Source organism: Nymphaea colorata, chromosome 12 (assembly GCF_008831285.2).
Source record: "Nymphaea colorata isolate Beijing-Zhang1983 chromosome 12, ASM883128v2, whole genome shotgun sequence".
NCBI lineage: Eukaryota > Viridiplantae > Streptophyta > Magnoliopsida > Nymphaeales > Nymphaeaceae > Nymphaea > Nymphaea colorata.
This window is the reverse complement of record NC_045149.1, coordinates 15,042,856-15,068,519: the sequence shown is the minus strand read 5'-3', so window position 1 is coordinate 15,068,519 and position 25,664 is coordinate 15,042,856. Positions and strand designations below refer to the sequence as shown.

Below are 25,664 nucleotides of genomic sequence, written 5' to 3'. Positions count from 1 at the left end.
ATACAAGCCTTTGCTTGTACCACCCGGACAAAAACAATGTAAATGGTCGAATCGGAGACTCCTCTTAGGCTTAGCTATATAGAGTTTGACTAAAATGATAATCTAGTAGCAGATCGTAGGAAATGGAATTCCTACTTCCATCTTTTGGAAGGTAAATTCTGTTTTGGTTTTATTTTTATGTAACTATGTAACAGGTGAAAGTTTTTAACATTTCATTTTATAAAGAGTTTTTGTCATTTCTTTGGTCGTCTAAGGTTGTGTTTCCCCTCGCATCCTCTTCAAGAAAATCCCACTCTGAGACAGAAACTTTCTTCCGTTTCGTCTCTTGCTCCCAAAGTTTAGGACTGCATCGGTGCATCGTTAGGTGCCAATATACTTCATTTTCATATAACATTCTACCTTAAAGTTCATCTGTTCTTGTTGCCTTTAATACTGAAAATAAGGCACACTAATTTCTCGTGACCATGTCTCTCATCTCCAAATAAAATATATATAAAATAATTCTATAAAGTGGGATTGATCTCAGGCAAGTCAATCTCATTATCCATCCACCAGGCGACGCTAAGCAGTTGTGGATTCAATAAATATCCCAACCGAAAATTAGAGACGGCATTATCTTATGCAATCTCCCAGCAGAAGAAAAAATCAAAGAGAAAAGATGATTATGTGAGTGGCGTGTCGAATTCGTTACCAAGATAGAAAGATTGTACGCCACGTTCACTATGCATAGAAAAAGAAAAGTCACAAGAAGAAGAAGCAGGAATGTGCTTGAAGGCATGACCGACGAAGGATTATATACTGAATAGGAACCATGAAGAGGTTCTATTTCCTGGCGCCCACAATGTGAGAGAATGTCTGTATACCGGTGAAATTTGTCTGAGATGTCATTGGTCTTATTTTTTTTTCCCTTTAATACATTAGTTCTTGGGCGTGTTCGTGTATTGAATTGGAGATATGCTTTCGAGGAAATTAGTCAAACGAGCATTTGGAACAGGGCGACATTGCGGTGCACGCATCGTCTCGGTTGGTTTCACAGCAGCTCCAGCCGTCACTCAGCAGACCGCTACCAATTAGCATCTCCATCTGCTTCCGCTGGTCGTCGTCGTCGCACCCTCGGGCGACGTCGTCGGAAGCCACCGGTCACCTGCTCCGGCGACTCGTCATCTTTGAAAAGCCGTTGCGTCCTACTCAGGCGATACATTTGTAGCAGATGGTTTAGGGCGCATCCGGAGCTCCGGCGGCTCGTCTAACCTTCCTCTCAAACCCTCTAGCCACATTGCACACCAGTGTCGACTTCTTTGGTGCTTTTCAGGTAGGAAATCGCTCGATCGTCCTTCTCTTTGTATGCCCTTTCATTTTATTTTGTTTTTGAGAATGGTTTCGCGTTTGCTAGGCGTTTTCCCTTTCTCCATTTCTTCCTTCCTCTCTTTTTTGGGCTTCTTGTCGCTTCATCGATCTGTGTTTCGATTTTTAGAGGTTTGATTTTAGGGTTTGGGTCTAAGCCACAGACATGACTTCTTATACGTATGCATTCAAACCTAGGGATTTTAACAAGCATGTGGATCTGCTGTTTAAACAATGGATTTCATGCAGTGCTAATTTGATTCGAGATCCTTTCATCTCTTTCATTGCAAAGGCTCTTTCTACAAAGATGATATAACTCACCCAAGATCTTCTGAGTGGATTGGTGTAACAGACGGTGAATGAATTTCTGTTTCTAGCTTCCGTGGTGGAATTGGAAAGAAAGGGTGGAGGACTCGGCTCTAGCCGGGCAGATGTAGCTCGCCCAAGATAAATTTTACCCGAGTCATTAACTTGGCAGCCGCACGGGCTTGACTTTCTGAAGCACCTCAAGGTCAAGCACTGCCTATCGTACATTGAGGACGCTAAGGCAGGCAGAACGTCAAATCTTTTCGCCCATTGAAAAACTGCCGCGTTTGCATCTGTGACTTAAAAAGTCGGTCCGGTCGGTGGTGGTGAACGTGTCGACTTTCTTGGGATGGCTTGACCTTCAACAAGCGTCACGGATAGTCGGATACACTCGGAAACAAAGACAACCTTCACGACTTTCACTTTTCCCCCAGCAACGCATGCTGCTTCTTAAAATAATAGTTAAATGGGAGGCTTCATTCAGAACAACACTTTTCTCGTGACGTTTTCCTTTTTTCCTAATAACGACCCCACCTTCGCCATTGTTCGATAATTTTCACCATAAGGATGCGAGCTGTTCTGAAAAATGAGAAATATAAAGCTGGCTTTTCAAATTATTAACCAAAAAAATGAGGGCTTTGTTAGAAAACATTTGTCCTTTAAATGGGTCTTCCCGCAAGATGGCTGTCCGTCTTTCAAGAAATTGTCCGTGTCTCTCTGTGTTTGGTTTTCTATCGAAGTGGGGAATCGGAAGGAGAGAGGGAGAAGGGCGGAGGGAAATGTCAAGAATCTTTGCTTTTGAAGCTCCCTCTCGTCTTCCCACCTTCGTTTCTTCGCGATTTCCGATTACCCACCTGTTCTAATCTTTCATATTCTTTCCCCTAAGAATCATTTTCCCTGTTATTGTTCAATCTCCCAGCTCTCTTTCTTTGCGTTTCCTCACGGCCCACCTTATAAAATCCGCGGATCTTTCCGTAAGGCCCATTTTTCCCGCCCCACCAACCATGAATGCTTTCAAACTGTCCATCTTCCTGGCTCTCTGTTCTTTTGCTGCATCCTTGAATAACCCCGATTCTTCCACTCTACCGAGGCCTTTGATCGTGGAGAACCCCCAGAGTCTCCTGGGCAGAGTCGTGGATGTGGAGCATGGCAGCGGGGAAGAAGACCTCAGGATGCATTGCCAGAGTTGGAGGTTCGGTGTTGAAACAAACAATATCCGATCGTGGAAGACGGTCCCCGTGGAGTGCGCGGATTATGTGAAGAATTATATGATGAAGAGGGGTTATGTTTATGATCTTGAGATGGTCGCCAAGGAGGCCGGGAATTACGCCAGAACCGTCCAATTGGTCGGAGATGGAAACGATATATGGATTTTTGATATCGATGAGACACTTCTGTCGAATCTTCCTTATTATGTTGATCATGGATTTGGGTGAGGCTTTCCTGTGCGAATTTTGTCGTGATTTTTATCTTTTCCGTAGTTTTTTCTACTCCACAATTTCATGGTTCTTGGAAGGGTTTTTTTTTAAAAAAAAAAATAGAATGATCAAATTAGTCTGTTCCTTGAAAGTAAAATTTCTGCTTAATGTTATTTAATTTCACATATTTCTTTCTCTCGGTTGGGATTTTTGATGGTAGGTAACGGTTGCTTGTTGATTAGGTTTCTACAATGCATGCTCTTCTTTTCTCGAATTTTGTTGTGATTTTTATCTGCTCCGTAGTTTTTTCTATTCCACGTTTTCATGGTTCTTGGACTGTTTTTTTTTTTTAATAGAACGATCAAATTAGTCTGTTCCTTGAAAGTAAAATTTCTGCTTAATATTATTTAATTTCACATATTTCTTTCTCTCGGTTGGGATTGTTGATGGTAGGAAACGGTTGCTTGTTGATTAGGATTCTACTATGCGTTCTCTTCTTTTCTCATGCACACAGATAAGAATCCTGATTCTCTATACTAGTGTGAAACTCGAAAGCCAATGGATCTTTTTATGCAGCCGTACTCTGATTCAACTGTCTTGTATGACTATGTTGTGAATTTTAGGCTAGAGGTTTTTGATGGGAGCAAGTTTGATAAATGGGTGGAGTTAGGAAGTGCACCAGCCTTGCAGGCCAGCTTGAAGTTTTATAAAGAGATCCTCGACCTGGGCTTCAAGGTATTCTTGTTGACAGGAAGAAGCGAAGAGCAGAGAGGTGTTACAGAGGAGAATTTGAGAAGATCAGGTATTGAACGATGGGATCGGCTGATACTGAGGTAAACATACTTAGTCGTAGAATTTTAGTTCCGGATTTTCTCCTTCATTGTATTTGGAAGTTTGAGCTGCCGAGATATTCTTTATTACAACGACGAGAAATCCCCAGTTATGTTTGAAGTTTGATTTTTACACTTTCTGATTATTTGCTTCTCCAATCGGTTTCTCAATAGAAAATGCCATCTTTACAGAAGTATTGTCATTTATCGGCTGCATATGATATCTTTAATGGTGTTTTACATTAAGGTCATTTTCCGTGTCTGATCTTTCCCTTCCCACTGCCTAAACCTTGAACTATTATTCGCTTTCCTGTTCTCAACTGTGTTACACTGCAAGATCTAATGATTTTGAGTTTCACTCTATCTTAAACATAGAGTTGCTGAACTATATGGAACTTTAATCATCAACGAGCAAGTTCACATTTGATGCCTGGAAAGAACTAAGGTGGTATAGGAGGAACACAACCCATGCGATGCGAGTCCTGCTTTCATATCCCTATCCAATGATTGGTTAATTTGCTCTAGATGAATCCAACACCCTTACTTCTTAGTCTATGTTCATTTCAGTAAGTAATTTACTGCACCGATTCTTAGATCGATGGTGCAAAACCAGGGTTAGGTGCCTCAATCTGGATTCCTTTTTGTTAAGAAGTTGCTTTGAAGTGCCATGATCTGGATTCTTTTTTTGTTAATAAGTTCCTTTCTGTGAAATCATTGAAAGCCGATGTACTGCGAGAAATCCTGGTGTTCGTTTGGAAAAGCAAGTTTTTTGGAACTTCTTGGGAAATAACCACAAAATGAAAATGATCAAATGAAGAGCGACACAGTGAAGATTACCATTATCACTGCAGAAAAAAAATTGATATAAATTCATGATAATAACCGTCAGTTTCTTTTTTGCTGCAGAGGAAAAGGTGATCATGGAAAGCCAGCAATTGCATACAAGTCGGAGAGACGGGTGCAGATTGAAGAAGAGGGGTTCCGAATTCGAGGAAACTCTGGTGACCAATGGAGTGATTTGCTTGGTTTGTGCATGGCCAATCGTTCCTTTAAGCTACCAAATCCCATGTATTATATTGATTGAAATACTCAATTCCTACCAATATTCTGATGTAGGAATCTCGGTTCTCCATTTGTAACTTCTTTATCATCTTGTTTATCTTGTATTTAAAACTACAAACTACCCACCCTTGTGAATGTGAATTGTAAAGGATCTTTGGATGAAGGTATTTGTCAAATAATAAAATAAATCGTAAGTGAGAGGGAGGGGTTATTTTTAAGTGCTCGTCTTAGGAACTTAAATCACACCATTTAGAGTGCATGATGTGCTCGTATAATTTAACTTTGTATGTGGACCTTGGACTGATTTGCTAAAAATACATATTAAGTAAATCATTTTTCTATGTTTATTTGTTATATCAACAAGAGGCGCACAGGGTTGGGTTTGTTGAATCCATCATTTGCCATATTTTATTTGATTAGAACACTTTTAATTGGCTCAAACGGGGATTTGTACTTGAAATTCTAAAACTAATTCTGGTTCTGAAGAGGGTACAATCTCATGTTGAATCTGATGGTCCGAAAATGATTATCAAATCAGATTCATTTTGCCGTACAAGACTCAAATAAGGATATCTGGTTTTGGAATCAAATCTTACCAACCCATTTTTAAAAAATTAGAAACCCCCATGATACTATAATTTGGTAGCAGAAAGTTCGAATGCTTTACAAAATCACTTAAATTGAGCCACGTTTAGAACTAAATTAGTAATTATACACACATTAGCATGTCAAGACAACGTTTAAAAAATCTCTTAACATGGATTTACCATTCTTAGAGCCAGATTAAGTTTCAGAATTGCAAGTCCATATCCTAATTTGAGCCAATTAAAAGCTAACTAACTAAACCATACGGTGACTGATGGATTCAACTAAACCCAACCCTGTACATCCCTAGTTTAGAGAACAAATAAAACCTAAAAAGATGGCTGACATAATACGCATTTTTCACCACATCAATGTTAAAAGAAACGTTAAACTTAATCTCAGTATGCTTGCGCGTAAAACTACTAATTTAGTTTGAAACATGGTTTGATTTAAGTAATTTCATAAAGCATTTAACTTTCTTGCAGTCAAATTCTAGTGTACAAAAGAGATCTGTAATATCCCAACTTGTACTGGTACATCCCTGGTTAGGATAAACCTAAAACAATGGTTGACTTAATGTGTATTTTGCCAAATTAACCTAACAATCATATTATACTAGAAAAGCTCTTGGTATGCATTTTAAATGGTGCGGTTTTGTTCATAGGACGAGTGATTTTAAACAACCCCCTCTCCCTCTCACTTATATATGATCTATTTTATTATTTGACAAATACCTTCATCCAAAGATCCTTCACGATTCACATTCACAACGGTGGCTAATTTGTAGTTTTAAATACAAGATAAACCAGATGATAAAGAAGTTAAAAATGGAGAACTGAGAATCCTACATCAGAATATTGGTAGGAATTGAGTATTTCAACCAATGTAATACATGGGATTTGGTAGCTGAAAGGAACAATTGGCCATGCACAAACCAAGCAAATTGCTCCATTGGACACCAGAGTTTCCCCGAATCCAGAACCCCTCTTCCTCAATATGAACCCGTCTCTCCGACTTGTATGCAATTGCTGGCTTTCCATGATCACCTTTTCTGCTGCAGAAGAAAAGAAACTGACGGTTGTTATCATGTTTTTATATTTTTTCTTCAGATGATAATGGTAATCTTCACTTTGTTACTCTCCATTTGATCATTTTCATTTTCTGGTTATCTCCCAAGGAGTTCCAAAAAACATACTTTTCCAAATGATCAAGAGGATTTCTCGATTGACATGGGCGTTCAATGACTTCGCAGAAAGGAACATGTTAACAAAAAGAGAATCAGGATTGTGGCAACTCAAAGCGACTTCTTAACAAAAGGGAATCCAGATTGAGCAACTAACCCTGGTTTTTCACCGTCAATCTAAGAATCGATGCATTAAATCATTCATTGAAATGAACACAGAATAAGAAATCAGGGCGTTAGATTCATCTCGAGCAAATTAAGCCATCATGGAAAGGAATATGACAGAAGAAGTGCAAGATTCTGATATGAAAGCAGGACTGGCATGGTATGGTTCGTGGGTCCTCCTATTCCACCTTAGTTCTTACAAGGCATGTATAGAACTTGCTCGATGATGATTGAAGATCCATCGTTCAGCAACTCCTTGTACAAGGCATGTATATGTGTGTGTGTGTGTGTGTGTGTGAATCTTTCATACGAAGTAATTAGATATTTCACTTCTCTTTCGACAAAAGTAGAGGAATATTGTGAGTGAAGAAGTGCTCAACTCTTGATTCTTAGGTTTGTATTGTCCTTCAATGGGACACCTACACTTGGTAATATATATATAAATATTATAATATATATATATATTCCAAATATTGCTTAATGGCTTAAAAATGAAAAAACTATTGCTAAAAAAAAGCTATCGATACATGAACATTAGATATGGTTTAAGGTACAGTAACAATTCATGGTGTTTCTAACCATGGTTTATGGTGTTTGACCATCCAGCAACGTATAATTAGCCGTTGGATTTTGTTTTTAAAGAAGATAAATATGTCTATTAAGTAGTCTCGTGTTCAGTGGTCAAAGAAATCTTCTTATTGGAATAAGTTTACTTTTCCTTTTTTATTAAATATTAATTGTTTCTCAGATACAACTGTACAGATGGAGGCATGTGAATAGAAGGAGAATCTTAAAGGCTGTTGAGATGGAGATTGAACAAAGTGGCAATGTCCAACTCAATTTCTTCATGTCGGTCTCTTCTATATCCTAGACCTTAGTGACAAAAATTAGATAAATTGAGTTTTTATTTACAAGATGTAAGCAAAATATCAATATGTGACATGTCTATGATTGCTAATTTGATATAACCATACTAAAACTAATGTCGATTTTATGAAAAATATTGATTTTCTATTATTAATACGAGCCATTAGTTCTTTGACGTATTAGATAAACAATAAAAATTGATTAAATTAATGTATTTTCACATCAGTTGGCTCATGAGAACATAAATGTAATAGTAAATAGTTCGAAAATTACTAGGATAATTTATTTAAATATTAAAAATTGGTAAATTTAAAATATTGTGCGTATCTTTGAACTCTGTCCTAGAGATATTGGGTTCTTGCCAATGTGGGTTCTTGTGACTTGCCATTGTCACTGCACATGTGAATTGTCACATGCTGGAAGTCGCAAGTTGCTCAACATTTTGCTCATCACTACCAACTTGGTCCATAACGACAAAATGAAAGGTCCAAATCAAATCATCACAACCTTAAATGCAAGCGACCGGACGGGGCTTTTCCATCACAAACACATCTCTCTCTCTCTCTTATATATATATATATATATATATATATATATATATATATATATATATAGAGAGAGAGAGAGAGAGAGAGAGAGAGAGAGAGAGAGAGAAAGTGAACTCTGACACCAGCTTTATGATATCCATTGGACTGCCCATTAGGATCGTCTGATCATTTGATCAGACAACTCTAATGCTGCCCACTTTTGATTTTAATTTTCACTCCTTTCTCTCTCTCTCCAACCCTCTATACTCGGGGTGAGAGCAAGAGCAAAGAAAAAGAAAAGTTAAACAGAATTAGGGCCGTTCGATCATTAGACGGCCCTGATGAGCTGTCTAGTGGACATCAAAAAAGCCAGAGTCAATGTTAAGTTTTTCTCTTATATATATATATATATATATATATATATATATATATAGAGAGAGAGAGAGAGAGAGAGAGAGAGAGAGAGAGAGAGATAGATAGATAGATTATTTTATGTTAATTTGTGTTGTCTTGTTGTTGGTGTGCTGATAGATAAGCTATTTTAGCAAGAAGAGCCCTCCCGATTTGACAAAGTAATATTTTAGCATGGTGTTGTTATCTCCTAAAAACAGACACAGATTTTAAAATGAAAACCAGCCATGGCCCATGTCATGTGATCTACGTTAAGGGCTTGGGTTGGCGTATTTAGCACCAATTTGTTGTCATCCTCCCCAAAGACTCCAAAGAATTATTATCGTACTAATTTCTTTACGATGACAGCACGTTAAGAAGAAGCCTGTTGGTACCACATTCAGATAAGAATCCATCTCCTGTTAAAAACAAATTCTAAGTGTCATTTCAAGCCTTCAAAACCCCACCTAATTGCTGGCCAAAAGCTGCAACTAAATGCTACCGGCCAACCATACTTACTTTTTCTTCATCTTCACTTGATTTGTCCGTTTTTTCTAAGGGACACATACTTAAGAAAAGCCAGATATGTTGAAGCAAATTTTAGACTTAATTATCATACATTTGGTAGTAGTTTGCCTAACACCAGCTGGATATCAAAATTAACAGTATGGAAACAAAAATTGTTGGAAAAAACATGGAGGTAGAGATAGAACCAGTGTTATGAAAATCAGGATCCGCCTATGATTTGAATCGGCGGGGTTGCTGATTCGGTCCACAGATTTGATTTAAATCGGCCAATTTTGATAACACTGATTAGTGTTTCATGAATCTATCCTAATCTTTGTGATAGATTCATTGAAAATTCACACCGCTGTCAAATGTCCCCTAAGAGTGTCACCCTAATACGCCTTCAATTTTTTACTTAAAGATTTTTGTTTATTTTTTGTTGTCTGATCTCATCTTAAACCAGATTTATTTAGCAAAGAGTGTCACCTAAGGACGGTCGGCCGAACATTTCACGTGTATAATATTACTAAATTCGGGTTTGGATCCCATATCCACTCATGCTTGGATTTGGATCTATTTCCATACGATTAAAAAAGTACGGTTTTCTGTGGAGGGGAAAAGACAAAAGTGCATCGACCTTCTATCGGGGAATCATTTTTCAGAGCTTAAAGAGAAAAACAGGTCGTGATTTTATGTCCCAATTCAGGAACTCTAAACGTTTCTTGGCCGCAGTTTGAGATATTGATACCATTTAGAACGTGATCAAGTTCACGAACTCCAAAAGAGTTGCCTGTTTGGGCCGAAACATTTGGTGCAAGGATTTTTCGGAACTCGTTGCCGTTTTAGATTTAGGTCCAAACGCACACCGTACTGCACCGGTCTTGTCATGAGATCACACGAAGCCTGGCAGTGGTAATTTTGCAGGTTTTTAGTATAATAAGGGTAGTTGGGTAATTTGCTTTGGAGAGCGAGATTCCGGGAGAACGACGAGTTCTTGTCTTTGTTCACGAAAGCGACAGCGATGCTCCGAAGATCGAGAACTTAAAAAATCAGGAAAAACAAATCGTAAATTTTCTTTTCGGGACCCGATTGCTGAGAGCAACGTGTCAGTCCAGACGCACTATAAAAACCTTTCCTTCCCCTCATGATTCGTTCCCCCCCCCCTGCTCTCTCTCTCTCTGAAGTCCAAAACGGTTTCCAAAGGTACGGACCTTCCTTCCTTGCTTTTTCCCTCTTCCGCTCCTTTTCTTCTCCTCCTTCGTCCGTCTGCTTTGTTGAAGGCCTAGTTTCTAGGTTTCAGACTTCTGCATGACGGTAAAATAGGGTTTCTCTTCTTGTTTGCTTTTGGTTCTTTGCTCTTCACTGCACACTACGGTGTGTTGCGCTCAGAAGTGCTTGAATTTTGCCTTTTTTTCTATGATTTCTCTGTTCGGCACTGAGATCTACGTTCTTTTAGTGTTTTCTGTAGATTTTTTGCACTTACTTTGTGTTTTTCTTGAGATCAGATAAGTTTCTCGAGAAGTTGTGTAACGAGTGTGTTTTACGGCTATTTGAGAGGAATCTGAAGGCGTAGACTGGTCTGTAGCCTTGTTCTCGTGAGATCCGGAGTTGAAATTCTATGTGCGCTCTTACGGAGACTAGGTTTTTAGCGTTAGAAGTGGATTTCTAGTGCCCCTGACTATCGGAAAGATGCGTTGTTGAGTACTCACGTCCGGAAATATGAGACCACTAGCTGTGGAAAAGCTTTCATGATGGAGGACGAATGTCGTTCAATCGTTGCATTTTTTCGGTGGAGCACCTTACAATTTTTTCTTTTAGGGTTTTAAAACTCTGACAACTTTTATCTCTTTTGGTGGATAGAAAAGACAAAATGTACTGTTTATCTTTTTTATGATCTTGATGAGAGGATATTAGTTACGCCTTGTGTCACAGGAAATACGTTTCTAATGCTTATTTTTCTCTTTTTCCATTTTCTCAGGCAGGAAGTGGACTGTATAGAGTGCTCGATAGTGGAAAAAATTTTTCTAATGGTTTTTCTTGAGAAGTTATAAAGTTTAGGAAACTCCTGCTGGTTTCTTCTTTCTTGTATTTTCTACTTTTCGTCTTGTTAATGTTTTGGGTTCGATGTTTATTTATTTGTGAATCGTGAAGAACTTGCAATATGTTTTAAGTATTAGATCACAATTTCTGCAATCTTCCTTCACAAATCTCCTATCGTGATTGCTAGGATCTAAAAAGTTGGTTCTGCTTTGAAAAGTTTGGAGTTGATTGCACAGTTATTACCGTAACATTATTCTTGAAAACTTGAAATCCCATGACATCTTCTTGAAATCGTGGTTAACAGGGATCCTGGAACAGCTCAACCGTTCTGCTTAAAGTATTTACAGTGAGTTGTGGTGCAATCCGGTCGATCTAGGAAGAGTTAATCTAGTAGCTATAGATATTTTTGAGGATGTTCATTTTGTGTAAAAGTGGATGTGAATGTGGCAGTTGGATCTTATTTACTGTGTCTCAAATAAGCTGATTTCCTGTGCCATCTGATGTTATAACAAAATATTGTTTTCTTTCATTCTCTTTGATGAGTAATATGATAAAATGAATGCCTATAAATTCTGATCGTACTATATTCATGTGATGTATCAGATTGTAAGAAGCTCACAGAGGTGCTGGATATCAGGATGCTCACCACCTGTCATTAATGTGGTTGTTTTGGCACATCCTTGTTGTATTCAGATTGGATCAGCCCAATGTCTGCTGTTGTAGAGCTGGGGGTTTGATTGAGTAGCTCCTAGGTAAATACCTAAGATCTTGGTCATGTTTTGAAGGATTGTTAAGCCAAAAATCTGGACTCTGTATGAACAATTATGGGTCATTGTCTAATTGGCGTCAGGAGCAGTTAAAAGGATTTAGTCACCAATTCCCGTTCTATATTCTCCATTCTGCTCACATATGTGCTCGTTAAGCACATTTTTACAATGAGATCTTCTGGTCTGTCTCTCTGGCCAACCTATTGGCAGTGGAAATTACCTGAAATACTTTCATGGGATCATCCCTTTATTTTGGGAACATGATGTAACATGGGAAACCATTACAAAATTTTAATTGCTTCTTTCTCAGTTTTCCTGGTTATCCTTATCCTATTTGTAATCTATACTTGCCGTAAGAAGTCTGTGCACAAAAAATCAAGGGACGTTGAAGCCTCTCCTTATTCTGGAGAAAAATTTCGGACGGAAGAACTGATTAATTTTCCTGATGGAGAGAACCTTTCCATTCATGATATATTGGATGCTAATGGAGAAGTTGTTGGGAAGTCTGGTTATGGTACAGTGTACAAGGCCAGTCTACACGGGAATAATCACTCATTAATGCTGCTTCGGTTTCTTAGACCTGTTTGTACCAGAAGTCTGAAGGACATCATTCCAGAGGTCCAATTTCTAGGCAATATCAGGCATCCAAATTTGATTCCTCTACGAGCTTTCTATTCGGGACCTAGAGGGGAGAAGCTTCTCGTCCATCCATTTTTTCCTAGAGGAACAGTGTCTCAGTTTCTTCGAAGTAAGTTTCTCTGTCGCTTTACATAAATGATCTTAGCATACATTTCTCTGATTTAAGTCCTCAAATGTGGACTTCAAAATAATGTATTCATTATGTATGGCATGGATTAATCTCTATCATTGATTATAGAACGAGCGTTGAGGTTGATCAATATTTAGTGTTCATGAAGCATAGAAAACTGGTCTTGCTTTCTAAAGATGGTGGTTGAGATTAGGCATTTGAGAAAACCGACCATTTCAGTAACCTTGTTAAGCTCTGTTGAAACCTTTGTTCTAATTCGTTCTCTATTCTCATGTTGCTTTGCAAGTGAAATGTTTTTTGTGTACTTCTCCATATCTTCTTTGTTCTTATTGTTTAAGCGTGTCTGCTTTTACTTGTTTCATCCCATTAGAAGCATGATCTTTATGCTCTTAATTCACCTCTTTTCTGAACAGGTAAAGATGCCCGGTCGTTGAGACGGGTCAAGTTTTACAGTGTCTCTGTGGGCATCGCCAAAGGACTGGAGTACCTTCACACAGGATTAGCAAAACCATTGATTCATGGGAATCTCAAATCGAAGAACATATTGCTTGATGCCAACTACCAACCGTGCCTCTCGGATTTCGGCATCCACTTGCTGCTTAATCCAACTGCAAATCAAGTGATGCTCGAATCCTTGGACGCTGAAGGCTACAAAGCCCCCGAACTGATCAAGATGAAGGAAGCGAATACGGAGAGTGATATCTACAGCTTGGGGATAATCCTGCTTGAACTGCTCACAGGAAAGGAGCCTATCGTCGTGGACCCGACGTCCGGTCAGCACCTTCATTTGCCATCCCTAATGAGAAACGCAATTATCAGTCAGAGGGTATCGGAGATCTTTGATCCTGAGCTTCTTAGCAGGGAAGACCAGAACCCGGTGACAGAAGAAGGGCTGCTCCTGTATTTTCAGTTGGCGATGAGTTGCTGCGCTCCTTCGTCGTCATTTAGACCCGACATTCAACAAATCAGAAGGCAGCTCGAAGAGATCGGGTCTAAAGGGTTTCCTTCGTTTGCATGAAATAATCCTAGTTTGGAATTTTTGAGACTAGTTTCTGGTGACGGTGAAAGTTCAAAGGCGATGGCAATGATGTTCCCTTTTATTATTGGTGATGTGCGGGATGACGATTTGATCTTCGTTTGACAACGACTCCGCGAAGGACCGTGGCACTGTCAATAAGGATGAGCCCAAAAGTTAGAAAATTGTAAATAGATGGGACTGCAGCCCGCCAACGGGTTCCGTTGAGAACTGGGGATGTGTTCAGACCTCATTCCTGCTTTACACATCCGCCTCTAGAAAAAGGCTATGTCACAAGTTATACGAGCAGGCACACGGGTTTGGGCACGAGAGACGTTGGCCACTAGTTTTGAAGTAGTTAGTTTTTCAGAGCTTTCAATTGTTTCTTCACCGAGCTTTAACTGATGGTATTTAAAATTCGTGTTTTTGATTAGAGGACGTTGTTTCGATAAAAAATATTTTTCAAGAGAACTAGACATTCAAAAACGTACTAATCGAAGCTGAGTCACGTACATAATAAGATTGTCGCTCAACATGAAGACACCAATTGTGTCGCTTTCTTGAAAGCAAAGTGGTGAATAAAGCATGCACCAAGGGTTGATAGATCCGGCTTACAGCTTCTTACATCTTGATTATTAATGAACAAAACTAATATTCAATGGCGTCTGACGGTGTCAATCTGTGTCACAGTTTCCGGACTGGTAAGACGGCAAATTTTGGTCAACTACCTTGATGGTGGCCGCTTAGGAACTCACACCCATGACAAAAAGATTATGAATTCAAGAAAGGACATGAAACCTTCACCTTGCTTACCACATCATTATTTCCCATGTTCAGAATTTGGCCGCTCCCGTTTTTCCGAGTGCTAGAAGTTCTCATACGGTGCAAGGATTGACAAGACTTCGTTCAATCCAACCGTCCATTTATTGTTTTCCCGACAGAGATCGAATTTCAAAACTATACCATTTTACAGAAACAACAGGCTCTCCATCCTTCGACTGAGAAAGAAAAAGATAAAACGGAGGGAGTGAGAGAGGGACCTACTTTGAAGAGCTCGACTAGAGGCTAACATAACTTATACCAGAATCCTTATTTGGTGCCTTCACTTCGAAGACAGCGGCTGTTGGCAGGGAAAATAGACGGAAATGTTGACACCCACCCCACCAAGCTGCTCAGACCCACCACCTGAGCAACCAGCCTCCATACCCTTGATCGAAGTAGTTGGCGACAACCTTACCTTTCCTGAACTTAGCTTAGCTCCTGAATGACTTCGAAGCCACATGCATGAGAGCCTTGCCAACGCTGCCTGACCAGCAAACTGAACCCTACACACAAATCCCACGTCCGTGCACATGTCGTTCCCAATGATGCCTGAAGCACCACCTCTGCCATCAACGTAGCCATCGAGGTCAGACTCTGTTACCATGACGAGTGACCCATCATCCACCATCACGGCACGGCTTGTTGGGATCTTCGGTACAATCTGAAGTGAATTTGCAGCAGCAATCCTTGGATGGCTACAATGATTTCGCTTCCCCACTACTATCATATTGTAATACTCCTGAACAGCCTGCAATCAGCATAAGGGTGCAGACAGCATCATATAAGCAGAAGTTATGTCATGCTCATGTTTATTTCAGAACCAGCAGATATTAAATAGTACCACCAAATATCAATACGCTACAAACGTTTCAGACTGGATAAGTCAGTCATAAGTTGAATAATGCTTGCTCGTATCATAGCATGGGACTACTGTGCAGTTAGACTCATATTGGTTAGACCATGCACCTGCTCGTCTGAACACCTCAACTGAAGACCGCAAAAATGCATACCTCCCACTGGCAAGCAGCTAAAAGAACGCGAGGCCTGCTTGATCGCACGTATTCATATGCTTCTCTGGGAGTCATGCCCTTATGTTGCACCTGTAAGTCGACAAGTCCCAGAAAATTTCAGGAAACCTTGTCAAGCATTTCACTCTTGTGAAGAAAAATAAAGCTTATATGACAAACCAGGTAACATAGAACAATCGTGGTGCTCCGCCCCCGGCCAGCTTTACAGTGGACATAAGTTGTTTTTCTACATGACGCATTCTCTTACATGGCAGAAAAGCAAAAGATTTAGTTAAAATCAGCCACTAGAGGTAACAAGCCGATGGGATGGAGAAGAACCAAGTTCCACCCCGAGTGACCAGTCTACATTAACTGGTTTCTGTAGAAAATCAGACCACATATATCAATCAAAATATATGGACAATTACAGTATTAGCAGCAGTCTAATTTTTTCAAATCTGCTTATGTAGAGGTAACCGACTTTAACCATGACAAGCCTGGTAAACTAAAATACAAAGTTCAGTTTCAGACTAAGAATGATCGAAAAGCTAGCCAAAAGGTAAAGCATTCTCAAGAACACTGTCCACTGCATGGTGCCTTGAGTACCACGAAAAACATGAATCTTTATCTTCAAGCTATGTTACCGATGCTGGTTTCTAGCATAAATGTAATGGAAGAATTTGAGCAAGCCTTGGGATATTATATTGAAAAGGTTCAAAAAATAAAATGGTCTCAAAAGCTGACATTTGGGAAAATATAGAAGAGAAAATGTTCCATCTAATCCAATCTTGAGAATAGATTTGCATTTATTGGATTACCTGAGTTATTTAGAACCAGAAAGTGAATCAAAAGTTGTGCAAACAGAAGAACTACTTACTATGAATGAAGTCTACAGCTCGGCATATGTCAAGAAGAGATGGAGCGAATAGGTAATCTCTTGTAGGGATCAATAGGTGGTCAATGCCATGATCCTGAAAGTTGAAGTAAAGAGAAACTAATTAAGAGATTGTAAAACTGACGCCAGAAAGGAAATACATACGTCACAAAACAACCAATAATCAGTTTGCTAACCTAAACTAGTGAAGGTAGTCTATGAAGATGAATATGAATATTTGTTAAATAATTCACTGTATAGATGATAGACCGAATAAAGTTTCAACTTACTTGATACAAGGAAGTGGGGACGAGGGTTTCATAAGGTTCATTAAGTGTGACCACTCCATGAACGCCCAGTTGCTTTAAGCGAGGTACGTCCTTTGGAAATGGAACAGCGCCTAAAAGAACAAACTGAAGTTCAAATTATTAGCAGGAGGCTGAAAAATCAGGTAATAAAGACCTGGCCTTCAATGATTAGCTGTGTATGGAAAAAAAATTGATAAGAATAAATCTCCTCTCTTCTGACTAAACTCTTCAAGCATACTTTTCTTCCATTACATAATTATGAAATACACGACCATGAATACTAATATGGATAAGTCTTTCACATGTATATGTTTGTCAGGTATGACTCGTTTATCATACTCACAGGGTTCAGGAAAATCTAGGAACATAGACAAGGCACATAACTGAAAGAGAACATGGAAAGAACAAAGTGGAAATAGTATTCAATGATAATATTGCACAAAGAATTAAGATGAACAATGAGCAATCAAAACCATGGCCACCAATTTGAAAATGCCCTTAAAGATTGGTGAATACGATGTCCAGAAGCCTGAGACAAGAAATAATTTTCATGGAGAAGTGTACAAGTCAGCAAAGGTAAAGAGCATATTAAAGCATAAAAAATGAGAAAGTTAACATCAAAAGCAGGGAATGTGCACTGAAATACCATAATAGCTAGGTAGTTAAACTAGATTCTGACAATGAGATGTCCACAATTTCAGACGTTTAATATATAATACTGTTGATGTGAATAAGACATTCTATTTTATTTCCCAGGGATTAAGACAATTATATGTGTAAGTAAATGCTGCTAATCAAACTGTACTTTGGACCATGATAATGCAGGAAAAGGAAAACGTGTTTACAGGCTGGTAATGCAAGCAATTGTAGCAGCAGCAAAGAAACAGGCATATTTTTTATGTCATAAAATACAATGACGTAAGACCCAGAAATTGCCAAAAGAGAAAAGGAAAAAAAAAATTAAAAGGAAACAAAATTTGGTTGTCTTGGAAGCAAACCTTATCAACCTCATCCCACCACCGAAACTCTGGTTCAATCTTATTCCGGAAAACGTTATACAACAGCGTTGGGTAAAACAGAACACGAGCACCTGCTCCAACTAATATCCTTTTGGTGCTTGATGGGCTGATCACATCAGTTGAAACATCCAAAACTGGCTTGCCATTATAATGGTGAGGCAGATTCTCCTCCACCAATTCCTCGATGTGCATGCCTTTGGTTAAGCAAGGAAATTTTCTGTACTTGAAAATTATGGCCTGCTGTCATTACATCAACTTCCAAGTTAAAGACATGCAGTGTAAAAAGGAAAAAAGATAAAATCTACCACAAACGCTCATGATTCTAGAAGGGATACTGGATATAATTTTTTTTTTTTTTTTAAAGAAATTGTTGAGGCATCTTCTCCACATATAGTCCAGGAAGGCAATATATCCCTAAAAAAAATAACCTTTTATTTTGGATCGAACAGCTAAGTTGTTTTCAGAAAAAAATGGTCAGAATGCAAATTTCTTAATCAATGAAGAAATCTTGATTATCCTAAGAACACTACATCTATAGAAAATAGCCGAATATGGATTCAGCATCACTATTGTCACAGCCTAAATCTTCTTTCGTCACATTCATAAAATTATGAAAACATCTTCGCTTTCATCTGCCACTAAGTCAATGCAGATAGACATCGATACCGAAATAACCTGAAATCTACTCACAACTGCGGTTCATGACAAAAGATAATTTCCTTTAATTGTTCTTTATGGTTCCGGAGTAATGAAGCACTCAAATAGAAAATGATATTTACAAGAATCAGAAGACAAAGTATACCTTCACATTACACGCTTGTACAACAACGAAGACAGTTACTCATTCTCATTAATCCCACAGTTAGGTAAATTCCATCTCACGGTCAGCCTACTGATTCCACAACACAAAAACCTGAAAATTTTTAAGAAAGGAAAAAGAAGGGAGAAACAAAGCATTAGAACACGGCGAATGTCAAGTTATATTCAATAATTCAGATATAGTGGAACATAAAAAGCTGCGAATGACAGGAACAAAAGAAAGAAAATGTGCCTAGTTATTAAGAAACTAGACCATCTCTTTAAACCAGAAAGGAAGGAGCGAACGACTAATAGATTACGCATCCGAATGGAAATTTTCAAGAGAGATTGAAGTAAAAATTTAAAGCACGCAAGCAGCATTGGAGACAGCTGGGAGAGGCGAAAACCGGGCAAACTGTCAATAAATTAGGTTTGCCTAGACAAAAGCTACAATAATCAGAACAAAGAAACATATAACTAACGCGTTAATTACCGGAATTCAATCGATAACAGATAGTTATGGCACGAAAACTAGACAATTCACGGCTCCGAAGCACGAACCGTGCTATAGACACACTTTTCCGACGCAGGAAAAGCCTCAGAATGCAGAGAAGACGCCGACAAGGCATCCACGTTCTCGATCGAACACAAGACACCAAGGAAACTACTGATTCCGCAACAGAAAGCAACAAAAGAAAGACGAAATTAACAAAGAGAGCGCACCTGAGGAGATCCGGTCACGAAGCATCTCATCAGGAGAGCAATGCGGGATGATCGCACTCGTCACCCTCCAGGGGACCGATCTCGTGACGGAACGAGAGAGAGAGAGAAGAAGAGAAATGAGAAAGAGAGAGAAGAAAAGAAACGAGAAAGGGAGAGAAGAACTCTTCAAAGTACCTTCCTTGCTCCACTACCGGTCCTTCTCTTCCAACAAACTCTTATACTTCTTTCTCTCTCTCGCTATGGATGTCATATACCGTCGCCCGCAAGAGACACGGAGAACCGAGGAGAGAGAGAGGGATACATATCCATAAATAAGATGTCGAGTGGAGTGGATAAAATTCTGCGAGAAAGGGCCGAGGAGGGTGGGAAATGGAAATTAAGGGAAATCAGGCGGCAGCAAGGTGCTAAACGGTAGATTTTAAAAAATAAAAAGTTATATATAAAGTTTAAAGATTTTAGTTTAACTAATACAAAAATTTTAAAATTATTATTTCGACTCCTATTAAAATTTTGAAAGTGAAAAAAATCTTACGTCTTGTTTGTGATGGACGGAATCAGGTTCAAGGAAAGCGCCACTCGCTCTCCGCATCTGTTTGTCCGAATTCTCTCGGTGGGACAAAATATCGCCGTGAGTTGAAGAAACAACGCTGTTTTTCACTCAAAGGAAAGTATCGCCACACGTAGGCAGGCACACAATAGCAAAGCCGTTATTATCAAGTTAGTTTGAAGTCAATAAGGGACCGATATTTGCGACGATAGGGCCACGACATGCCAAGCCACCTCCCCCTCTTCCTCCAGTTACTAACTTAGTTCGTGATAGCAATGAGTTGGATATGGATATGGATATGGATCTGTCTCACATCTGTAACTAAGTACCCCTTTGGATAAGAAGATCATTGATTTCTTATCGCCAGATTAATAAACTTGGAAAACAATAGCTTCTCAATGTTAATTGTTTACAATTTAGATACTTAATTTACACTCGGGCACATGATTTTAAAAGTCGAAAATGTTTCATGTTACTTGATGGTGCAGGTCTGCGTCGGCAACTTGTCCACATAATTGGGCAGGGAGTTGGCGCTCATGAGAATCGAATTAGCAACTAATCATCTATCAGTCACTGGTATGACCAATCGCACCTAGCTATCTACTGGTCACTGGTCCGACCAATTGCACCAAACCCCTTGAAGCCAAAGTAGGGACGTTACCTTTAAAAACACAAAAGTGAGTCTGCTGAGGTTCTATCTATATATGATGCCATTCGAGAGAATGTTGGCGCCTGAGAGCTCATTCCCTTTGAGAGTGGGGAGGAGCATCTGTCAGCAGCCAGCATGTGAAAAAAGTGAAGCGATTCTGTTCCTAGTGGAGAAGGAATTGGTTTCCAGATATTTCAATAGATCGGATGTGTCCGATTACTAATCCCATCTTGAAAGTCAGATTCGGGAAAAGAATCTGAGATCCGACTGCTATCAAATTCTGAATTTGAATTTGGGCTCGGCGTTCGACTAAGATCCAATAAATTAAGAGTTGGCCGATTGCAGTAAAACATTGACATCTTAGAATAGCTGGATTTGAATATGGTTTTAAAAGATAGTGACTGAATTCGAGTATGTATACAAAAATTATATGTCCTGATTAACTAGTCTATTCTTACCAAAATCATCAACTTCCTTTGCATCCAATAAGAACATCATGTTCAAGGCCATGTACTTCTGAGAAGCAGCCCATCTTATAGTGACAAATACCTCACAATGATCATACCTCTTATCACCACTTGTGAATGTTATTCTTCTGGATTGCAAATGGCAACATGTGCAATACTCTAGTTGTTGAAGAATGTACCATAAGACCATCCAAATCTCAAAGTAACCTTGGACAATGTGAGATAGAGAGAGAGAGAGAGAGATTGCTTCATATTTCTCCCTTTTTCAGCAACCACGCAAAAAAGAACATCTGAACAACCTCATGTGTCCATAAAGCCAACCAACCCTTCTTGGTAGGTGAGCCCCTTATTCTTCATGTTTGGTTTGGACGACCAACCTCGGGAATGGACATCTAATAAACATCCGTTTCACCAAGGATGGGCTCGGGGCAACTCCATCTAAGTTTCATGTGCTTGTCGTGGCCTAGTGGGTAGGGAGATGTATTGAGCTTGGCAAGCTTTATTGCTTAGATTGTTCTCTTCTAGATGTACAAAAATAGTGGTTCAGCCAGTAAGAGAATCAGAATTAACAGTTTCAAGTTCAACGAAGTTTAGAGTTTAATATTTTTGTTTAATTTGGTAAGGATCTGTCTCGCCTTGGTTCAACTCGAATATTCAGATTGCCCTAAGTGAGGAATCGTTTACACCCCAGTAACTTCGACCAAAAGGATAATGCTTAGTAAATAAGCAACAAAAAATGCACACGCACATACACACACAAAATTGATGGTTGCAACTTAACAACTGTCAAGCCATGCTGATGGAATGCCTTGTAATGGTGCTCATAGTGTGACCATATTTCAGTACTCTCACGCATGCATACACACGCACACACAATAAATATACTTAGACAATGTTATCGGAAAGTTGGTAGGGTTTTCCTAAGCATAATACGTACAACTACTTTCACAAAAAGAAAAAGGAAACGACTCGTAGATTTTTTTTTTTTTTGCCCGTGGAGATACTACACCCATATAGCTAATCTTTCTTCCGAGATTTTAAACATTTTAGTACATCTGACAATGCCATAATGTGTAAGTTTCTTTAATTTTATAATGGTTTTATAGTGCTGACTGCTGAGGTCTCCAGCTACCATCCATTTGTATCAACTAAATCTATGAATCAACGGTCTTATAGGCATGAAGCTTTCTCAATAGGACCTAGCAAAAGGAAACCATTACACCAAAGAATTAGATCCAAAGTCTGTTTATTTGAATAACGTATTAACTAATTTATATGACTAGGTTGGGTGAATAATGCCCATAACTTTTTGCGTACTATGCTCTTCTTCTAGGTGAGTTTGGTAAAAGATCGAAATAGTCGTTAAAAATGTCAAAAGATTCTGAGAAAAAGATTCAAGTTTGTTAACAATACAAGCTTTTGAGAATCCAACGGAACTATGATGATATTTTCGTTTAAACAATATTTTTCAAAATATTGGGCAACAATTTTTCATTCTTTCGTTTCCGTTTTCTAGCGTAACGTTTTAAAAATATCGCTGCTAGTCGTGACTGTGCTTCGGTTCACAGAAACACAAGGCACGGAATCCTGCACAAACGCTGTCCCAAGGTAATAAAGCACGGCAAATGACCCACTGTTGGGCCTTTGAAAGTCGCTGAGCTTTTCAAAATGAGTCCATGGAGGAAGTCATAACCTGATCTGTGAAAACGTTGAATCGCTCCAACTTACAGGCAGCAGATACATCCAGCTTAGACCATGTTGCAAAAGACGTGTATTCCTGATAATCCAAAAGATGTTGTTTCCTTCTGCTTTCTGCCGTTCTACTCCATTACTTCTATGCTCATAGTTAAGCATGCGCTAAATTTGACAAATCTTAAACATCTAAATGGCTCAGTAACATTTTTGAGATCGCCGATTTCATAAAACTCTGCCATCATTTTCACCGGGTACACAATTTACAGATGGTGAAATCAAACGAAAGAAATAATAGCCGCATAACATCATTCCATTTCATGTGGATATGCTTGGTTGTGAATAGGAATTCACTACAACAATGCCACCCTAATGACAGGAGGAAGTTGAGAACTTACCTACCATACAGAAAAAGCCCATCAAAAATTGGTTTTTCAAATAGGAGGATGGTAAGGTAAGCCACACAATCAAAGTTCAAAAGAGCACCTAAAAACCAAAACAAGAGAGGGAAAAACTAAAAAGTGAAGCAGTACAAGACATCATCACAGTATCATATAAACTGTATATGTTTTTTTACTACATAAACGAATCTTGAATAATTCAAGACTGTAACTATAGAATGCATGAAATTTTAGTTCATCAGTCTCTGTCATGTAGCAGAAGCTGGTTTGGCCTTTTTCTTCTGAGCACTAGCTCTCTTGATGGACTCTATCCTCTGAAGTCTGATTTGTTCTCTGAACTTGGCTATGAACTCATCAGCCTTCTTGTCAACTTCATTAGCATCAATCACAGTTTCTCCTATTTCTCCTACAGGCTTCCGTTCAGCAGCCTCAGTCTCAGTATGTGTGTGGACGTCATTCTTCCGCTCCTGCTCCTGCTCATGCTCCTCCTCTTCTTCATCGTCGTCTTCGTCAATTTCAGTTGATTCTTCGGTTTGCGCCTTCAATTCGTCAATCTTTTCTTTCTTCCAGATTCGCTGATACTTCACAAACTCTTGGAGGGGTGGTGGTGGTGGTGGAGGTTCGTAAATGGACTTCCTCTGGGTTTTCTCTACCATCATGACCTCTGCCTCTCTGTTTTTCTTCTCTGTCTTCCCTGCCACTGAAGATTCAGTTTCCCTGCTTTTCCTTGACAGAGTTTCCTCTGGTTCATTCTTAGTTCCCCTGTTCTGCCTTTCTGGTTTGTCTGCCATTACATAGTTGCCATCCCTGTTCTTTCTTGCCGAGTTCTCATCCGCACATGGCTCAGAACTTCTCCTGCTTCTTCTCTCTCGGCTCTCGTCAGCAAGACCATTGCCCACTCCGCTTCTCGAATTCATGCTCTCGCTTTTTCTAACTCTTCTTACAGACTTTCCAACCAGAGACTCGTCAAATGATTCTGAATGCTTCACGTTTCTACGCAAATTCTTGTCCTGAGTAACGAGTTCATTGGCCGCATTAGAAACACTATCAATATTAGCAGAAACAAACGTGGGCGTAGGGTTGATTGCAGCCTTCTGAACAGAAGCAGGCCTACGTGTAGGGGAAACGGAATGAGAAGGCGAACTCCTCGGCGAGGGAGTCGATGCAGAACTCGGCCGCGACCCCCATGGAACTGGCGACGGGGAAGCCGGCAACTCAGATTCAGAAACGGAGGGTGGCACAACACCGGGTGGCCGAAGGCCTATACCTTCCTTCGCCTCTAACCTCCCTGACCTCGATCCCCATGGAATTGGTGAAGGTAAAACCACGTTTCCCTCAGCATTGCCGTGCAAATTAGACAGATTAGAGACTCCAATTTCTCTTTTTCCGTTTCTGATACTGTAAGCGCTTCTTGCATTCGCAGACACAGTAGCAGGACGTCCCCCCTTAACATCTGGAACCTTATGAACGGAGGCACTGGCTTCCGCGTCCGGCCGACCAGACCTCAAGCTCCTAACAGGGAGGGAAAGTCTACGATGGTAGTAATCATCTTCTTCGGCAGCCACCATGACCATTGGCTCGGAAGGAGAATACAAAGAACTCCACGTTTGGCCCTTACCAGAATCATTATAAGTAGCAGCATCGTTCTCGTTATCAAACACCGGCGAGACCTGAAGGATCTTCGATACGTAACTCTGCGTTGAATCAATCTGCGCTTGGATTTCCTTCTCTGTTTCTGCCCGCCGGCGGCTGAGGAGGCCGTACGAGAGGGCGACTCCTATGATGCCAAGGCGCAGGAATTCCCAGCCTCTGTTGAAGATGGTGTGGTTGGTGAATTCCGGTGCCTGTGAGGGGTATAACGGCAGCAGAACAATGGCTATGGCTATGAATGCACCCTTTAGAAAGAAGCTATAGAACTTACTCTGCCTCTGTTGGGCGTCGCTGGGTGACCGTTGAGCAGATGAGTGTGGCTTGTGGGGAGGTAAATCTAGCCGTTGGTTGCTCTTGAAGTAAGAGGCCATGAAACAGGAGGAGGAAAAGGAGTTGCAGAGAGGAAGAGAAAGGAGTTGAAGTGAGAGAATGATATAGAAGCTCTTCAAGGGATGGAAGCCTTCATGATGAAGGAAGGAAGGAAAATAGACATGGAAAAAGTAAAAGGAAAAAGGCGCATTAGCGGTGGATTACACAGTTCAAAATTCCAACCCTCTGTCAACTACTTGTCCATGAATCGTGCTCTCCCCATGGTGCCCTTAACTTTGGTGCCATTTTACATCCCTCAAGCAAAGGCTATAGTAATTAAAAGTTTTTGTAGAGAGCTAAGCTTTCCAAGAAGATGTCAAAGGAAAAAGTCGGCTTTTGATGAAATGAACAAGGTAGAAATCATATTTTATGTTGTTCGTTTTATGAATCGCTTATTGAAGGAGTCGTTCTTTGAGTTGTAGTTTATTTTGTTTATGAACCATGGGCCCAAAGGGGTTGGCACACTATGATCGAGATTATGATTCATATCCGATGAATGTCGCTCTAGGATTGAGATTATGATTCATATCCCTTGAATCCCACTCCGTTACAAGCCACAAGCC

General features: G+C 39.7%; 4 protein-coding genes across 10 annotated transcripts; 2 read left to right on the top strand and 2 right to left on the bottom strand.

Annotated features, from left to right (window-relative positions):
* Positions 1–2,329: 2,329 nt before the first annotated feature.
* On the top strand, positions 2,330–5,178 carry LOC116266272 (acid phosphatase 1-like). The gene is made up of 3 exons (XM_031647419.2): positions 2,330–3,082; positions 3,692–3,901; positions 4,805–5,178. Exons 1-3 carry the CDS (start codon positions 2,655–2,657, stop codon positions 4,980–4,982), a joined length of 816 nt encoding a protein of 271 aa, XP_031503279.1. The 5' UTR covers positions 2,330–2,654; the 3' UTR covers positions 4,983–5,178.
* Positions 5,179–10,338: 5,160 nt separating this feature from the next.
* LOC116265577 (putative kinase-like protein TMKL1) lies at positions 10,339–13,904 on the top strand. Of its 2 annotated transcripts, none has more exons than XM_031646275.2 (3): positions 10,339–10,387; positions 11,828–12,739; positions 13,174–13,904. In XM_031646275.2, exons 2-3 carry the CDS (start codon positions 12,262–12,264, stop codon positions 13,776–13,778), a joined length of 1,083 nt encoding a protein of 360 aa, XP_031502135.1. In that variant the 5' UTR covers positions 10,339–10,387; positions 11,828–12,261; the 3' UTR covers positions 13,779–13,904. The 2 variants fall into 2 exon arrangements, with proteins under 2 accessions (XP_031502135.1, XP_031502136.1); XM_031646276.2 differs by having other exon boundaries at positions 10,349–10,498.
* A 631-nt stretch (positions 13,905–14,535) lies between these two features.
* Positions 14,536–19,619, bottom strand: LOC116265578 (phosphatidylglycerophosphate phosphatase PTPMT1-like). Of its 6 annotated transcripts, none has more exons than XM_031646281.2 (9): positions 19,501–19,614; positions 19,327–19,406; positions 18,608–18,718; positions 17,785–18,042; positions 16,769–16,891; positions 16,482–16,575; positions 15,785–15,867; positions 15,608–15,697; positions 14,536–15,345 (listed from the first exon to the last, which is right to left on the bottom strand). In XM_031646281.2, exons 4-9 carry the CDS (start codon positions 17,995–17,997, stop codon positions 14,878–14,880), a joined length of 1,071 nt encoding a protein of 356 aa, XP_031502141.1. In that variant the 5' UTR covers positions 17,998–18,042; positions 18,608–18,718; positions 19,327–19,406; positions 19,501–19,614; the 3' UTR covers positions 14,536–14,877. The 6 variants fall into 6 exon arrangements, with proteins under 6 accessions (XP_031502141.1, XP_031502140.1, XP_031502144.1 ...); XM_031646280.2 differs by having other exon boundaries at positions 14,536–14,773; positions 14,857–15,345; positions 19,327–19,612; XM_031646284.2 differs by lacking the exon at positions 19,327–19,406 and having other exon boundaries at positions 17,785–18,045; positions 19,501–19,619.
* Positions 19,620–22,976: 3,357 nt separating this feature from the next.
* Positions 22,977–25,386, bottom strand: LOC116266440 (uncharacterized). The gene has a single exon (XM_031647665.2). The coding sequence runs from the start codon at positions 25,101–25,103 to the stop codon at positions 23,331–23,333; it is 1,773 nt and encodes a 590-aa protein (XP_031503525.1). The 5' UTR covers positions 25,104–25,386; the 3' UTR covers positions 22,977–23,330.
* Between the last annotated feature and the right edge of the window lie 278 nt (positions 25,387–25,664).

What these genes read in the sequence shown, in the direction of transcription:
- LOC116265578 (XM_031646284.2), bottom strand. Translation starts at nt 17,997, where the DNA reads ATGCACATCGAGGAATTGGTGGAGGAGAATCTGCCTCACCATTATAAT. An exon ending in GGTGGGATGAGGTTGATAAG is followed by an intron (nt 16,892 to 17,784) that starts GTTTGCTTCCAA and finishes TTTGAACTTCAG; the next exon opens with TTTGTTCTTTTAGGCGCTGT. An exon ending in AGCTGTAGACTTCATTCATA is followed by an intron (nt 15,868 to 16,481) that starts GTAAGTAGTTCT and finishes CTGCCATGTAAG; the next exon opens with AGAATGCGTCATGTAGAAAA.
- LOC116266440 (XM_031647665.2), bottom strand. Translation starts at nt 25,103, where the DNA reads ATGGCCTCTTACTTCAAGAGCAACCAACGGCTAGATTTACCTCCCCAC.
- LOC116265577 (XM_031646275.2), top strand. Translation starts at nt 12,262, where the DNA reads ATGGGAAACCATTACAAAATTTTAATTGCTTCTTTCTCAGTTTTCCTG. An exon ending in AGTGTCTCAGTTTCTTCGAA is followed by an intron (nt 12,740 to 13,173) that starts GTAAGTTTCTCT and finishes TTTTCTGAACAG; the next exon opens with GTAAAGATGCCCGGTCGTTG.
- LOC116266272 (XM_031647419.2), top strand. Translation starts at nt 2,655, where the DNA reads ATGAATGCTTTCAAACTGTCCATCTTCCTGGCTCTCTGTTCTTTTGCT. An exon ending in TATGTTGATCATGGATTTGG is followed by an intron (nt 3,083 to 3,691) that starts GTGAGGCTTTCC and finishes TGTGAATTTTAG; the next exon opens with GCTAGAGGTTTTTGATGGGA. An exon ending in TGGGATCGGCTGATACTGAG is followed by an intron (nt 3,902 to 4,804) that starts GTAAACATACTT and finishes TTTTTGCTGCAG; the next exon opens with AGGAAAAGGTGATCATGGAA.